The following is a 16513-nucleotide window of genomic DNA, read 5'->3' on the forward strand; positions in this document are numbered from 1 at the left end:
GCTCTTCCGTGACTCCCAAAGTTGAGTCATGAGAGGTGGGAAGTTGTCATTGTCTGGGATTTTAGACCTGTGGTTTCTTACGAGGGCCGTGAGATTGTTACTGACCTGCAGTCATAGTGTTGTAATGTTTACATCCACAGCAAGTGAAAAATACCAAGCGATACAACAAAGAGTCAGTTAGTTAGAACTTCAAGGTTCGACATGTTGTGCAAACAGAGATGCTCTTCTGCAGACCTCGGTTTGAGTTACTGTTGCCTTCCTAGCTTGAAGCAGTCTGCCTGTTTCCCCCTCACCACTGACGTCAACAAGGCATTTTTGCTGAGTGGACATGTTGTCTCTGTTAGGCTGGTCTTTGTACTTTGTTGTGTTTCTGAAACATTCACTGCACCAACAACCATGCCACATTCAAAGTCCCTTAAATCACATTTCTTCTGTATTCTGATGCTCAGCTGTAACGTCAGCAGGTCATTTCGATCATGTCTAACAGAAACAGAGGGAGGCTGTTTGTGCCGGACAGACTAGTTACCCTCCGAGCAAACTCAGAGAGCAGGCAGGACGCCCGTACCTCTGAGAAGTGGATCGAGAGAGGAGAAGGTTGCTTCTGTTCCTGTAATTGCAACACCACAGCGCGCAACACATCAAATCTGAGCACTGCTAATTACTTAAAATTAGTGCAGTCAGCTGGCAACACTTCAGTGCGCATACAGCAGGTGCTCCTAAAGTAGGTTACAGACCTGTCTGTTACTCCCGGGTCCCGAGCCTCCAGAGTGCAGCTAGCTGTACGTTGGCATGCACCTCAGGGTGAGAACGAGCACACGTTAAAATTACATCCTGGACTTTTATAAATAGGCTCATACGGGGGAGATGATAGAAGCCATTAAGGCATCTTGTGGGTGTGTTAGCACTCTCTCAGATGGAAATAACACCGTGGCAGCAGAGGCTACAGAGCCATGAACGTGCAGAGTCAGGAACGGGCTTTTCCATGTGTGCACGCATGCACGGACTCAGACATGACTGAGCAGTCATGAATAATGAATTCATGCTCGAGGAGGAAGAAGCCAAGGATGTTTGATGAGTCATGTAACATGGAAGCACAATGCAAGTAATGAAGCGTGCTGCAGACATCCAGAGAGAACTCAGAGGAGGTTGTGTTGTTGTTGTGTTGTTGGTTTTTTTTACGTTGTGTGGTATTTCCTCACCGCCTCTCCCCCTCCCTCCCTCTCAAACCGCTACATCTCACTTTCTTCCCTCGCCTCCTTTCTTCTCCTGGCCCCGGCTGAGCGGGAGAAGCTCGATCATGAGCGTTTTTTTAAAAGACGGCTTCAAACATGCACAAGCTGCTGTGGATTTATCTGCCAAGCTCTTAAAAGACCATTTTAGACTCACCACTGGCAAGGGGAAGATAAAACAAGTGAGTCGTCCTTTTATTTCTCCCCTGTTGTTCTGCTTCGCTTTGAACTACGTCACAAGGAGCAGAGGGCAGCCCTCAGGTCTACCTGCCAAAGCCGGCAGTGACTCACTCTGCTTCCTGCACCCCTTACTTGCTTTTCTGTGTCAGATGAGAGACAAGGAGGAATAATGGCGGAATATGGCAGACTAATACACACATATATGTATGACATATATATATATCTCAGAATGAAGAGTTTTAATCTGGATTATTGTTTGGGAATTTTGCTGTGGAAGCAACATGACGTGTTTATTCATTCTTTCCTTGCTGCCAATAACTGTTCTCCTCACTCACTCCCTCGGGCATTAAATATGCTTCCACACTCAACAGTGCCATCTGCTGTTGTGCTGTCATTTATACTCCTAATGCAGAGTTACTGCTGCCAGATGGGTGTTTTGTAACCACTGATAACCAGGGTTGGAGACAGGTTCGTGCTAAATTCCTCTCAAAGCACAAGCAGCCCAGGAACCGGCTTTTCAGGCCGATTTCTGGACTGCAGCAGGACATCCCTCCAGCTTCTCAAAGCAGGTTTTAATATCGTTTGTATGTGCTGTCGTAACAGACACTGGTTGGACTGGTTTATGGCTCTGTGAAGTGGCTTCTCTCGCTCAAGGCCCAATATTTAGTCCTTATTTTAAAATCCTCCCCCCTCCAATCAAAGCAAACTTGTTTACTTAAGATCGTAATCTTAAAAAAACTGCACTCCTGGCTACTATGGTAACAGCACGTGTGGTTTAATCCTACAGCAAACCCCCATTCAGTGGTTTTGTCGGGCATTTAGTTGAAAAGCAGCTGGTTTGCAGAGAGGACATGTTGTTTTACAGGTCAGCATAAAGTGACAGCAGGTGGTGGGCGCAGAGCAGACCGTTCAGCAGCACAGAAACACAGACGTGTTTTCAGTCAGCTTTAGTACATTTCTCCCCGACGGTACCGTAAAGAAAAATATAGTACTGTCTGAAGGTTGTGGGAGTTTTTCCTTCCCACTGTCGCCAAGAGCTTTCTCACAGGGAGTCTTTAGCTTCCAGTATAAAGTGCCCTCAGGAGACTCTTGCTGTATAAACTGGAATTTAAACAGGAAAAAAAGGAAGTGGGGAAGAAAAAAATCTGCACTGTCTCTAAGATTACAGTTGTAAATTTACATTTATGAGGAAAGAAAAAATATGGATGTTCTCTGAGATACATTTGCAGGACTCGAGATTTTGTATGTTTGATGTTAAAGTCGACCTAACCTCAGGTTATTATTCCCAAAGGTTTGAAACATCTCAAGTTTTCTCAGAACAATTTTTCCAGTTTGTTTCATAAGACGTTATAATATCAGAGAAAATCTGATTGTGTTCTTATTCTTGTAATAAATAAGTGACTTTGACTTTTTTAAATCTTACCATTTACCTGCGCTCCTTAAGACGCTAGTGTAGAAGAAAGAAACACGTTTGACTGCGTGCACGTTTTCTTGTCTGTGCATGAGGATGGAAGTTTAATCCATCATCAACAAAATGAAAAGCAGCTTTGATTTCACGAAAATCTCAGCTAACTTTACTTACTATGAAAACAACACTCGTGTCTTAGGTGTGCTCTTTTTATTCACTGACTGTTCTTCAAACACTGCTCCCTCGCTACAAAGCTAATATCGCAGCAGGCACTCACCTGAGCGGATGACTAAAAATGCATTTTCCAGAGCAAAGTGGATTGTGTGGGTTTGTATTTGTGTTGTCTGTTTGAACCCCGGGGCCTTGGAAGCAGGAGCAGCCACAGATTTGCGCCGTGTCTGTAGCTTCCTGGCATGTCACTGAGGGTTTTATGTAAGAGCGCACGCACACACAAGCAGACACACTGTAACCCCCCCCCCCCCCCCCGATTGATTATGCATGTATTCTCCTCTCCTGCTCTCGAGCTCGTGCGTCCTGCTCGATGAAGCAGTACCTCCGTTGGTGCAGCGATGTAAACAGCCATAGAGCAAAGCTTGGCTAGGGTATCTTTGCTTCGCCGTTAGTGAGGCTTTATTTACCCCCCCACCCCCACCCCACCCCACCGGTGCCACAGCAGAATGATGGAAACCGTACGATACATGTCAAAGCTAAAGCCTTGTTGTTACAGACCTCGAGCGCTTTGAAGGGCGGATCACAGGCTCAGACTGACCTCAGCACCCTGCGCTCGTGTACTGGAGAGATGGACGGCCAATAGCAAATGTGCCTTTGATAAAGAGTGTCCTGCAGGACTCTTATGCAAGGAGACCTTGACCCTGGGGGGGGGGGAGGGGGCTGTGTGGATGCATCACCAAGAGATCATAAATTATTACTAAATTTATAAGTCTGATTTATTGTTGTTGTCTCCCTGTTGGGTTTAATTCCCTGAAAAAATATTGAACCATCCATATTAAGGGGAGGGAGGACCAGCAAACTGTTTGTTGAGTATGTTCACTGTGTGCAGCTCTGTGGAAGCAGCAAGGAGATTAATTTGGAAAGGGATAGATTTGAAATGATTCCCAATCCATGAAAAACAGTTACAGTGACGGAGCACGGCATCGACAGGGAAGCGGTTCAGGGCGGGCGCTGTGGGACTCTGAGTGCATGAATGGTAATGCATAAGGTCATGTGGTTTGGCATTTGCACAGGTCTGCAGCACATAAAGCAGCTCATTTACTGGCTTTGTTTGGCAAGATTATAATCAAAATGCATACAGTTGTAATAAAATATATACAGTACTATATCAGCACTAAATTTACTGATGGATTTTTATGATTTGCTTCCAGGAATAGCTTCAGATTACCTCACTGTACAGGAGTTTACGTCGTGACTGTCAAAGTCTCCTGTTTCTGTTTAAAAGCAGTTTTCCATGTATGACCTCCAACAACCAGTTGTTTAATACTTACTTTTCCATAGTAACGTGGAGTTGCTGTAGGGGGTGGGGGGGCACTGACCCATGTGTGAGTAGGGCTTTAGCTGTCAGTTTTACACCAATCACTCACTCGCTGGTCAGGGAATTCTCATTTTTGCCTACCAACCAGTGCTTGCCCAACGATCACAGATGGTCTCTAGGTCTGAGTTGGTTGGAGCCTTAGTCATATGTTGTGATCTTAACTCGTTGCAGAGTGATGATGTCACGATAACATCATAATAGGGTCATTGTGAGATATTTAATACGTTGCAATACAATCATCTGTTATCTTATCTAAGTAACTGAAGTAAGAAAAACTAAAAAGCCCGGCGGCTCAGAATCTCGTGAAAGTTAGCGTGTTAGGATAATCCTGTCACATCACCTGCATGTATATATATTTTTAATTTCCATTTGGCGCCAGTGCACCGATAACGTACGATATCTTTAGTCTCGCCTACACTGTGGACATTTGAGTCGATGAAACTTCAACCTGACGTGTTCTTTCTCGCGTGTTCCACAGCTTTCACTCAGATCTGGAGGTGCTGCCCACTTTCATTAGCAAGATGAGCTTGAAAGCTCAGAGAGAGGTAACAGAAACTTGACAGCGCTGGTCAAAATAAAAATACTTCTTGGTTAAAGGTCCGGGGATTTGGATTGACTGCAGAGTTCGTCATGGGTGGCAAGTTTAGCTCAAACTACAGAGAAATGCCAAACAGTTCATCCTTATCTGCTGCTTCTCATCAGTTTCACACACACAGATAACAGTACAGCAGTTTCAGTATTAGCAGCTTCCAAACTGTATCAGAAACTGTGGATAGTAAATATAATATCTTCAGCACATTTAAATGCTGACCCTTGTGATGTCATCACTCAAAGCTTTAAGCTGCAGGATCTGCGTCCAGCCGAACGCTTATCTGAAGAGCCGGCAGCGCACCGAGTTGAGCTAAAGAGAAATGCGGATCAAACACTTCCTGGAAGTTATTTTGGAATCAAACACAAGTCATTTTACTGGTTGTCACTGATGAGCTCGTTTGAGGGTTGAGTCACTTGCGTGCGCAGTTTCACAGCGCTTTGGAGCCGCAATCTTCATCTGCTCCATGATCCTGCAGTCGTTCGCTGTTCTGTCAGTGTGAAATGGCCTTCGGTTAAGTGTGACGATTGAGTGTCTTTCTCTCTCACGTCCTCGGTTTCTCTCCCACAGTCGTTTCCTGTCCTCTCTCTCTCGCCCAGTCTCCCTGCCTCCCAGCGTTTGGATCAGCACCAGTGCCAGCTTGCATGCTGATTATAAAGGCTTTAATGTTCCATTTACCAGCAGCATGTTTCAGGTGGTGTGTGCTTGTTTGACAGAATCAGCCTTGACACACACACACACACATGCAAACCTTGCGACATTAGCCTGTATTAGAGCAGCGGCGCCTGTGCGCCTGGCCCTTGGCTGAGCGCTCTGGCACTGAGCCCGTCCTTTGATGGCCGACTGCAAACAGCCATAACAGCAAACGGCTGCCAGATCAGCAGGAGAGTACGACTTACTGGAGACGTTAACAGCCTAATATCTGTAAGTGTAAAGTCGAGGACACAGTCCCTTCAAGTGGTGACGGGGTCATTTTTGGCTGTTAAACTGTAATTGCGTGCCATCTAGTGAACGTTCTGTTGTCGCCTGTGCAGTTTGCTCTTTCTTCATTTTTACCTAACTGCTTCGTAACTTAGCAGATTGTTGGGGAACTGCAGTGGCGTTCTCTCGTTCCCCTCCCACCCCTTAAACATCCTTCCCGCATCTCTTCCTTGACACCTTTCCTCTTCCCTCTCACTTAGCCTCCTCCTCCCTCTCCTCAACTCTTCCCACATCGTCCCGTAGGTCCACGTGCCTCCTCCCGTTCCTCCGGGCTTGGGCAGATGATCTGAGGCAGAACCGTACGGGGGAAGGAGGCAGCGCTCGTGGGAAGGAAGCCACTTTGCATTTATGCATAAAGCGTCCCGTGCATGCAAGCAGGCTCGCGCTGGCTGTCCCTGGGACTTCCATCCTCGCATTAGTGTGGCTTCTCTGAAAGGGCAGATAAGGACCTGGATCATGGGTCTAAACTCTGTCTCTGCCGCTCTCCCTCTCACACTTTGTCTGTCTCGCTCCTTTTTTTCTTTTCAAATTCTTCTCATCTCTGTGCCCGCTGACACCCTCCTCCCCCGCATATCTTTTCTCTTCTGAACTTCTCTAAAATTCCCACTGCAGTCTGATCGGCTCGCACTGCAGCAAAATTTACATGGGTGGGACCTCATTGCGGCTGGGCAATTTTATAACCCGAGCTAACACGGTCTAACCTTACTCTCTATCGTTTCATCCCTCATCCTTCTCTCTCTTTTTTGAAATCTCCAACTCACTGCAATCTATTTTCCCATTAGGATTCATGGCCTTGTCTCCTCCCCCAGTCTTGATTGCAGACAGTTTGTGCGTGCTGGGTTGTTAGTCTTATTGGAGGATAGGGCAGCATCCTTGTTTCAAGAATGTGACGAGACTGTCTGCTGCACACATGGGCACATGTCTGTGATTGCTAGCTGCAGAAACTGCAGCAGATTGTTTTCTAACTTGTATGAAAGCTTTGGCTTGCTGTAGTTGATGAGTATACCGACACATGTATACATGCATGTATAGGTCCTGTAGCAGAGGCCTGGGAGTTTGAGGTTTCTGTGCATCTTAGCTGTTCCTCAAAGTTCTGATGTTGTGCCTGGAATCTGCTGGAGTCACTGTTCCGGGTTCAGGGTTACAGGGCCTAATGCTCCTAATAGCACCGAGTATGTCTTTATTTTCTTGTCCGTCTGCTGGGATTCTCTCATCTATCGTTGTCAGTCACCACTGTGTGTGGTTGGTTGGCCAGCAGCTGCTTGTCTGTCTGGAATACTGGAAGCTCCTATGGGAGCTTGGGGACTTCTAGTCCATACATGGCACAGATGTTCCTGTACACTAGCCCAGCCACTTGGTTGTGCCTCCCAATGCACACCGTCCCAGCTTGCCTGTAACATCTTGCTGCTCTGTGCTGAGTCTCTGGGGCACTTTTGGACAGTCTGCATGGGTGATATAGTCAGTGGACTCCTGCCTCTGTGGATGTGGCGCTTAGAGGATGCTCTTGTGCTGCCATGATCAGAGCTTCTGTGCTGTCCTGTAACCTAACGCGGCACAAACACCTAACAAATGTGTCTGGATGTGTAAACAAAGAACTATATGCTGCATAAGTCATCACTTTAGTATGTGAGAGTCATTGAGTCATTACACTTCCAGTTCATTTTCGGTGTATTGCAGTATCATTACATTGGCTTTTAAACAACAGAACATTACATTTCTCAGTCCTCATTGGCCCAAAGCTGATCTGATCTAGCCGAATGTATACAACCAAGAGATGGGAACTAGCTAAAAACAGATTCAACAACGGTGCAAACACTGAAAAACACCTTTGACTGGACTTCGTTTGGGAATAAAATAGAAAATCTGTCATGCAGGGTTTGGTTTAAGTAGAGAGGCTATGTGAGGTTTTCATCAAAACATGTGCTGCTGGTGTCTGACGTAACAGGATGTCAGAGAGGGACAGAACCTGTCAGTCACCAGTCTCGTGGTTGCCCCTCAAGAGTCCAGTGCTGGGAAGCGTCCTTAAATGCCCCTGTGTGCATGTGCTAATAACGAATAATGATTGACGGGCGCTCTCCTCTGCCTGCAGCCTTTGAAACTGATGGGTTTGTTTTGGCCACGAAGCTGCCATCGGATGCTGCTATGATTTTTAAAATATCACCGTTTAAACCAAAGGTTGAACTTTGTTGTGGTAAGCTTGTAGAGAGTTATCCTCTGACTCTGGAGCTAGATTCAGCTTTGCAGAGCTCTGTTGTGTGACTAAGTTCATTGTTACGTTGTCTGGGACACAAGTTCACTCCTTTGCTTCAGGTGCACTGTATGGACACGAGTACTGGGCTACCTGCACACAACACCTACAGGATCTGCTCAGCCTTGGAAATCTATGCTATGAAGCTTGAAGCGAACAGTTATTGTGCTGATGTTCGCGCCGGAGGAATAACAGCTGAATAACTCTGTAGTTACTCAGTCAGCAGAGAGTTTAAAAGTATGTCTGCGTGTTTGATTTTATCGACCTGTGGAAACACAGGAATTCACAGATTAGGTGGTGTGACCCCACACTTCTGACCATATATTTTTCATCTAAATAAAGGCTCTGCTGTAAACTACATGTCCAACACTGAACAGCAAACCTGCTGGTGAACATGGGGGAGCACGAGGCTTCTACACAAAGCAGAGTCTAACACTGATGTTGGCCAGAACAGAGCTGGGTGCCTTTAGCAATTCAAATAAGTGCTAATGTTGCTTTGACTCCACTGGTTGTGAAAACAAGCCACATTTCACTGCTGCCAGTTACCCATCTGCAGGCTTTTTTGCAACACTTTGAAGTTACAGCTTTAACTTTTCACACTTTTAATGCTTTTCACGGCTTAATCGATGCCATATCTTTGTCATTGATTCCCGCTCTGTTCTGTGCTGTGCCGGGGGTCTTGCTTGTGCTTTTTATGTGTGCAGGGCTGGTAAGGTCCAAGAACAAATCCATGCTGTCAAAGATTACTGCACAAGGAAATATCAGTCTTCTTTTGACAATAGTGGTTCTTTCTGAGTGAAATCTGATAGTGGAAATGTGAGGTTCACTGAAAAAAAAAGAAAAAATTGTGTTTCAACTCACCGGCTCATTGTGTAGTTCTGCAAATGTCAGTACAAGCAGGACGTCTTGACATTTCCAGATATATTAAATGGGGAAGGTACCCACCTTTCCTTGACAAATGCATGCCTGCTGTGGTTCCTGAATGTGAGCCTGTGAACACGGCAGAGATTACACAATGTTTAAGAGGACCTGACTTTCTTCTTTTGCACAGATTCCTTTGCTCATATTTTACACGTTCAGTCTGTCGCATGGCTGCATCTGACCTTGAATGAGTTATGGTGAAATCAGGTGCAAAAGTAATAAAACAACATGGAATATTTCTTTTTTGTTCCATTTGCTCCATGAAGATTGAAGCAGCCTGCCCAAGTTCTCAGAGCAGCCTCACTCGAGCTTAGATTAACCATCGACCCAGACTTTTTACCAGGGAGGTCAAATGGAAGGTTATGTCTAATGAATGGCTCAGCTTCTCGCAGCCACCCACAGGGTTCGTGCTGTACGGTAGATGACGAAGAGCTGAGCGGGGGCTTGGTGGCCTTCCACGCAGTTACAGCATTAATCTCTGCCCTTGTGTTCATATGCTGCTGGCGTGCAGTAATGATATGGATTGCTTCGACTGTCAACACACTTTTTGTGCTTCAAGTACTTTACTGGGGGTAAAACCCAGTGGATCCCGTGCCTTTACTGAACTGTATAGAGCAGAGATGGGCTGTGTAATTAGGCATCAGTGGACAAAAACAGAGAAAAGCTGAGTAAAATAAAAACATCTGCAACATTCAACGAATGAAATTATGTTGCACATAGTTACACCTTCAACTGGTTTGATTTTAGTTACATAATGCTACCAGGCCATTGCCCTGTTCAGGTTTTATCTACAGAACTGCCAGAAGGTAGCATCTATGGTAGTCCTACTGAAAAGGCTGATGATGATAATTATCAGCATTTTTCACTAGCAATCGGGCTAAAGTGCTAAATTAAAGTAAATTAATCACTAAAGTAATTACAAAACATTGATTTAATTAGGTTTGATGAAATGGTAAAAGTATGGGCTCTACCACGCTCGCAGGTGAATATCATCATCCTCACGTTAACAGCCGCATAGCCAACAGATGCACATGTATCAGACATCAGATCGTCATCAGCAGGGAAGTCCGGCAAAACGAAGCTGTGAGGGAAAAGGTCGCGTAACTTGGAACCGCATGAAAGTCACACATGTCAGGATAAATCAGCCGTGTGAATATCTCTTGAAGCTAAAGTGTACAGTAGTTCTAGCTTTATAAACCTCTAATTCAAAGACAAAAACCATCTGAAAAATCAGTAAGAGTGTGGACCGCGGAAGCCACCACGGCCCTACAAGACTGTTTTGATAACACGAATTGGAGTGTATTTGCAGAAGGATCAGACTTGGAGGGCCACACATCTGCCGTACTCTCATACATCAGCTTCTGTACTGAGAGCGTAACAACAACAAAGACTGTTAAAGTGTTCCCGAACCAGAAGCCATGGCTCAACAGTGAGGTGAGAGCCCTACTAAGAGCACGTGACAGCGCCTTCAAATCAGGAGACCAACAAGTCTACAAAGAGGCACGCCAATCTCTGGTTAAAGGCATAAAAGAAGCCAAGCGCAAATACAAACAGCGCATCGAGGAACACTTTAACACAAAGAACTCCAGAAACATGTGGCAGGGGATCAAGACACTCACTGGCTACAAAGACAGTTGCACACAAACCAACTCCCCAGACATCACCTTACCTGACACCCTAAACCATTTCTTCGCCCGCTTTGACCAAGAAAACAGGGACACCATCACCCATCCTGCCATTACAGAGAGGGACGACGCTCCCATCCAGCTGGAGCAGCACCAGGTCAGAGCCACACTGCGCAGAGTCAACGCGAGGAAAGCAGCTGGTCCTGACGGTGTAGCCGGTAGAGTGCTTAAAGCATGTGCAGACCAACTAGCAGAGGTTTTCACCACCATCTTCAACCTCTCACTGCTACAGTCTGTAGTACCATCCTGCCTTAAGTCAGCCACCATCGTTCCAGTGCCCAAGAAGAACACAGTGAGCTGCTTGAATGACTATCGTCCAGTTGCTTTAACACCCATAATTGCCAAATGTTTCGAACAGCTCATCATGTCACACATTAAAGCTGCCATCCCTGCAAACCTCGATCCACACCAGTTTGCATACAGGGCAAACAGGTCGACAGAGGACGCCATAATAACAGCTCTTCACACAGCCCTCACACACCTGGACTGTAGTAACACCTATGTGAGAATGCTGTTTGTGGACTTCAGCTCTGCCTTCAATACAGTTCAACCCCACAAACTGGTTAATAAACTAAGCAACTTAGGACTCAGCAGCTCACTGTGCAGCTGGATACTGGACTTCCTGAGCAACAGACCCCAGAACGTAAGAATGGGAGAGCACACCTCCTCCACCCTCATTCTGAATGTGGGTGTCCCACAGGGGTGTGTCCTCAGTCCCCTCCTATACTCACTTTTCACCCATGACTGTTCACCTATCCACACCAGTAACACCATTATAAAATTTGCTGATGACACCACTGTCATAGGACTGATCGACAACAACAATGATTCAGCCTACAGAGAGGAGGTTCAGCATCTGAAGCAATGGTGTGACGACAACAACCTGCATCTGAACACAGCCAAGACCAAGGAGATGGTAATCGACTTCAGAAGAACAAAGCGATCTGAGCACTCTACCCTCTACATTGATGGGGAGGAGGTAGAAAGGGTAGAAAGCTTCAAGTTTCTCGGAGTCCACATCTCGGCCGACCTTACCTGGTCCACAAACATCTCCCACCAGGTAGGGAAAGCACAACAAAGGCTGTACTTCCTCAGGAAACTACGTCAGGCTCAATTACCCCAAAGACTGCTAGTAAACTTCTACCGCTCCACCATTGAGAGCCTTCTGACTTACTGCTGCACACTCTGGTTCAACTGCTGCACCGCGGAGGACAAGAGGAAACTGCAGCGGGTGGTGAGGGCAGCAGAGCGGGCAATCGGCACCTCACTAACTCCCCTCAGAGACATCTATACTGGCAGACTTCAGCAGAAAGCCAGCATCATCATTAAAGACCCCTCACACCCTGGACACTCACTTTTTTCCCCCCTTCCCTCTGGTAAACGCTACAGGTCCATCAGGTCGAAGACAAACAGACTCAACAGAAGTTTTTACCCACAGGCTGTCAAACATGCCCTACCTCCACCCTGATTGGAGGATAACTGCACTGCCAACACTCATGGACATTACACCTTATTTATAAATCGTATTTCTGTTTATACTTCAATGCAAACAACACCCCTACCTCTTTAAACTGTATTTATTATAACATTATTTAGTATAGTTCCAACAGCACCCCCCACCCCACTCAATGTGCAATATCACTGATCACACTGCACCTCTCAATGCACCTGCTAGTTAGATGGCATGTATGTGTATGTATATAGATGTAAGTGTGTATGTGGAAATATGTGTGTGTATGCATGTACGGATGCAAATATGTATATATACATATATGTATGTATGTGCGTGTATGTTTGCAGGTGTATGTATAACTTGTACATATCTTTCTTGTGTAAATGTAAATTTGTCATTGTGTAAATACTTACGCTATTGTGTACTTCACACACATGGAGAGATGCCAAACTGCCTTTCACTGTTCTTGTAACAGTGACAATAAAAAGCTATTCTATTCTATTCTATTCTATTCTATTCTAGCTGTGACTTGTGTCAGAGATCCTGATGTTCATTTCTCATGGGAAAGCCTGGGTTCACCTTCGGGGACCCATGAACACGCCATGTGTAATCAGTGTTGCCTATTTTGGAACTAGAATTTAAGAAAAGACTGCAGGCTCTGGGCGTTGTGAAGTGACAGCTATCCAGGACATCTTTACAGTATGGATAGTTGTATAAACCTGCACATGAATACACAGCAACAGCCACGTGAGACTGAAAACCTCGACCAAGGCTGGATTCACAAAGATATCGAGTCTTTTGTTAGTTCAGTTCATCCATCTCAGATTGGCTTCAGAAGTTCAGCCAACACTTGTGCTAAATCTTTGTGCACATTTGTCCACAACTTTGAGTAATCCTACTGCCAAACAGACAACCTGGAACAATTACTGTCATTTTCCTTGGTGAATCTAATGAGAACACTTGCAAAGGTACAGCCTACAAAACACTGGGTTGCAATAGGAAATCGAAGTTCATTTAGCCGCCCAAGATAATCAGTGTTTACTGATTGTAAATGCAAGCAATTCTTTGCCACCATGTTCCCAAGAGACACCATGTTTGTACATTATTTGGCCACTCGTGTGAAAAACACTAGAGGTTGTATTTCTAAAACATTATCTAAAGGCTCTTGTGCCCAATGACTTCAAATGACTGAATCATAGAAACATATACCCGAGTACATTCCCACCCTTTTCTCTTTCTTCGTAGTTCTTCCCTTATGGCGATGCGTCCAAGTTTGCCCAGCATGCCTTCAGGACCTTCGACAAGAACGGCGATGGCACAATCGACTTCAGAGAGTTCATCTGCGCACTGTCCATCACATCCCGGGGCAGTTTCGAGCAGAAGCTTAACTGGGCTTTCAACATGTACGACCTGGATGGAGACGGCAAAATCACACGGGTGGAGATGCTGGAGATCATCGAGGTATAATGTGGTTACACGCTTTCTGAAGCGGTTAAAGGGTTTTGATTATTTTTACTTGGACAGCCTTATACTTTGTTAGCTTTGTAACTTGCTGAGTCACCAGAACAACTTTTTTTGTACTTTGGTTACTGAGCGCCGAGCTGAGGCTGTCGAATCTGAGACACAGGTTATTCAAACAATTTGCAACTAAAGACAAACGTCCATGTTTGGAGCAGACTCATCTGTAATTCCGGCCACGCCTGCCCCTCGACCTGTTTGCATTGAGGCATCCATTATTTTATCATTCTTTCATGATCCTTGTGTAAGGATCAATAATATCCCATTTGGAGAAACAGAGAATTGATGCCCCTTCATATTCAGCATTCAGGTCATTTTCATGCTTCCCAAAGGCATTTCCCACTGTTTCATGCAGGCAAACATTAGTAATAATGTGAAGTTGTTCACCGTTGTTATGTTCTGAACAGTAACGTCACATTATGTCTCCTAGCAGAAACTGAAAGACACCCGAAAACATTAGAATGTGACAGCTGAAGGAAAATATGCAGTGTTCATTCTCCCCCTGCAGGCGATCTGAAAAATATATATTTCAATGTCTCTCTGACTGGAAAAGACATATAATTAAAAAGCTTTGAAAAAGCGATAAAATGTAATGTGTCAGCAGTAATAGAGGAGAGACGGTGTTCATGCTTTTTCAGAGGAAACTTGCACAGATTTGTATTTCACCCTGTCGGTCATGTGGGTGAACATCACTAACAACATCTATAGTCAGCACAGGTTGCAGATATTGTGTTATTCTAGTTTTATTTTGATCAGTATATCCAATTATACCAACAAATAGAACATCCAGATAGACATTACAGCAAACTTTACTATCAAAGTCACCACTTATAAGCAACTTCATACTTCAGCATCCTGGATAGGTTTAGCTAAACCACATGTGAAAGCTCTGCAGCAGACTGGCTATAACTACAAGTGTTTACCTGTTGTCCTTGTGTTTGCAGAGGAGTTTCTCTCTTTGAGTTAATCCATCATAGAAGAAGAAAAATACTTAGTAGGAAAAAACAGTAAGGAGCATGTTTGTCATAGTTGTTGTGGACTGTGTCAGCACAACGTATAGTTCCATTTGTGGTGGACTGTGGCTAGAGAGCCCCCACATGTGTGGTACACTTATGATAGAAGTTACTTTAAATTTTACGATCACAAATAGCTCTTTCAGATTATTATTGTGTATTGCTAAGTGTCCGAGCTCAACAATGTAAAGCATCTTTAACGTCTGCTAACAGCAGCTAATAGTATCTAACAGGCTAACAGCAGCTAATAGTATCTAACAGGCTAACAGAAGCTAACAGCTAACACAACCTCAGTATTGCTGTCATTGACTTATCGACTCGTATCATGCTAGTTTCTCAAAGTTTTACAGCCTCCTCGAGAGGAACATATATTACCAGCTGAGGTAAACGGACAGTCATGGACAGAGTAACTACACTCACTAGAGATAAATGACAGCGAGAGTTGTTTGTCCTACCGAGGCCACCGTTGACGCTTGAAGTGGGAGGGGCAAGAACACAGTATTCATTTAACCGCAATCTGTGATCTAGAGGAGAGATTCTACACACTCTAGCTTTACGTCAGCAGCATTGATGGTGAAAGCAAACAAATCTAAATGAATGTGTTTGTGAATGAGACTTGCAGTGACAAGCACTTTACCAGTACTTTTTAAAACACTTGGAATCCGTAGCTATGGGGAATAAAGACAAGCCATTTAGACATGTGTATAAATCCATGTTAGACATTGTTACTCGGAATTATTTGGAAAAAAGAGCCACAGGTTTGAGACCCCTGATTTAGAGACTGGCAGCTGAAGAAAACTTTGAAGCGTACTCTAAAAGTCTTCTGCCCTCTTCCTCCCCCTGCAGGCCATCTACAAGATGGTGGGCACGGTGATCATGATGAAGATGAACGAGGACGGCCTGACGCCCGAGCAGAGGGTGGACAAGATCTTCTCCAAGATGGATAAGAACAACGACGATCAGATCACGCTGGAGGAGTTCAAAGAGGCGGCCAAGAGCGACCCGTCCATCGTATTACTGCTGCAGTGTGACCTCCAGAAATAGGCCGGAGGGCGAGCGGAGCGCTCCACCAGCCGCCACGGACTGCACAGAAAGAATTTCATGTTCCATTCAGTTTGCAGCTATTTCCACTGAAAAAAATCTCTATATATGCTTGGACTACCTTTCAATGGATCTGCTTCTTGTGTTTGAAACACTCGTGTGCATGAGAATGTTATTTGCTATTAAAGATCTACACACAACATACAACTAGTGTGCAGGTGCCAACGGTACGGGTGCGCACTCACAGTACAAACACACATACACACAAACACACAACTCTCACTACATATAAACACCTCGCACAATTATTATTATATATATATATACAGTTAAGCCCATAATTATTCATACCCCTGACAAATTTTGACTTAAAGTTACTTTTGTTCAACCAGCAAGTTCTTTTTTGACCAGAAATGACACAGGTGTCTCCCAAAAGATAATAAGACGATGTACAAGAGGCATCATTGTGGAAAAAAATATTTCTCAGGTTTTATTTATATTTTAGCAAAAAGTATCATGTCCAGAATTATTCATACCCTTCTCAATAATCAATAGAAAAAAGCCTTTATTGGCTATTACAGCAATCAAACGCTTCCTATAATTGCAGACCAGCTTTTTGCATGTCTCCACAGGCATTTTTGCCCATTCATCTTTAGCAATGAGCTCCAAATCTTTCAGGTTGGAGGGTCTTCTTGCCA

General features: G+C 44.7%; 1 protein-coding gene across 1 annotated transcript in view; it reads left to right on the forward strand.

Moving 5' to 3' along the window:
• Positions 1-16137, forward strand: part of vsnl1a (visinin-like 1a) — a 43667-nt gene extending 27530 nt beyond the window's left edge. The window contains exons 3-4 of the mRNA XM_003440702.4: positions 13489-13704; positions 15621-16137. Coding sequence (XP_003440750.1) covers positions 13489-13704; positions 15621-15818 — 414 coding nt within the window. The 3' untranslated portion in view covers positions 15819-16137. The remainder of the gene's footprint in view (positions 1-13488; positions 13705-15620) is intronic.
• Positions 16138-16513: the final 376 nt, after the last annotated feature.

The sequence above is a fragment of the Oreochromis niloticus genome, linkage group LG15 (genome assembly GCF_001858045.2).
Source record: "Oreochromis niloticus isolate F11D_XX linkage group LG15, O_niloticus_UMD_NMBU, whole genome shotgun sequence".
In the NCBI taxonomy this organism is placed as follows: Eukaryota; Metazoa; Chordata; class Actinopteri; order Cichliformes; family Cichlidae; genus Oreochromis; species Oreochromis niloticus.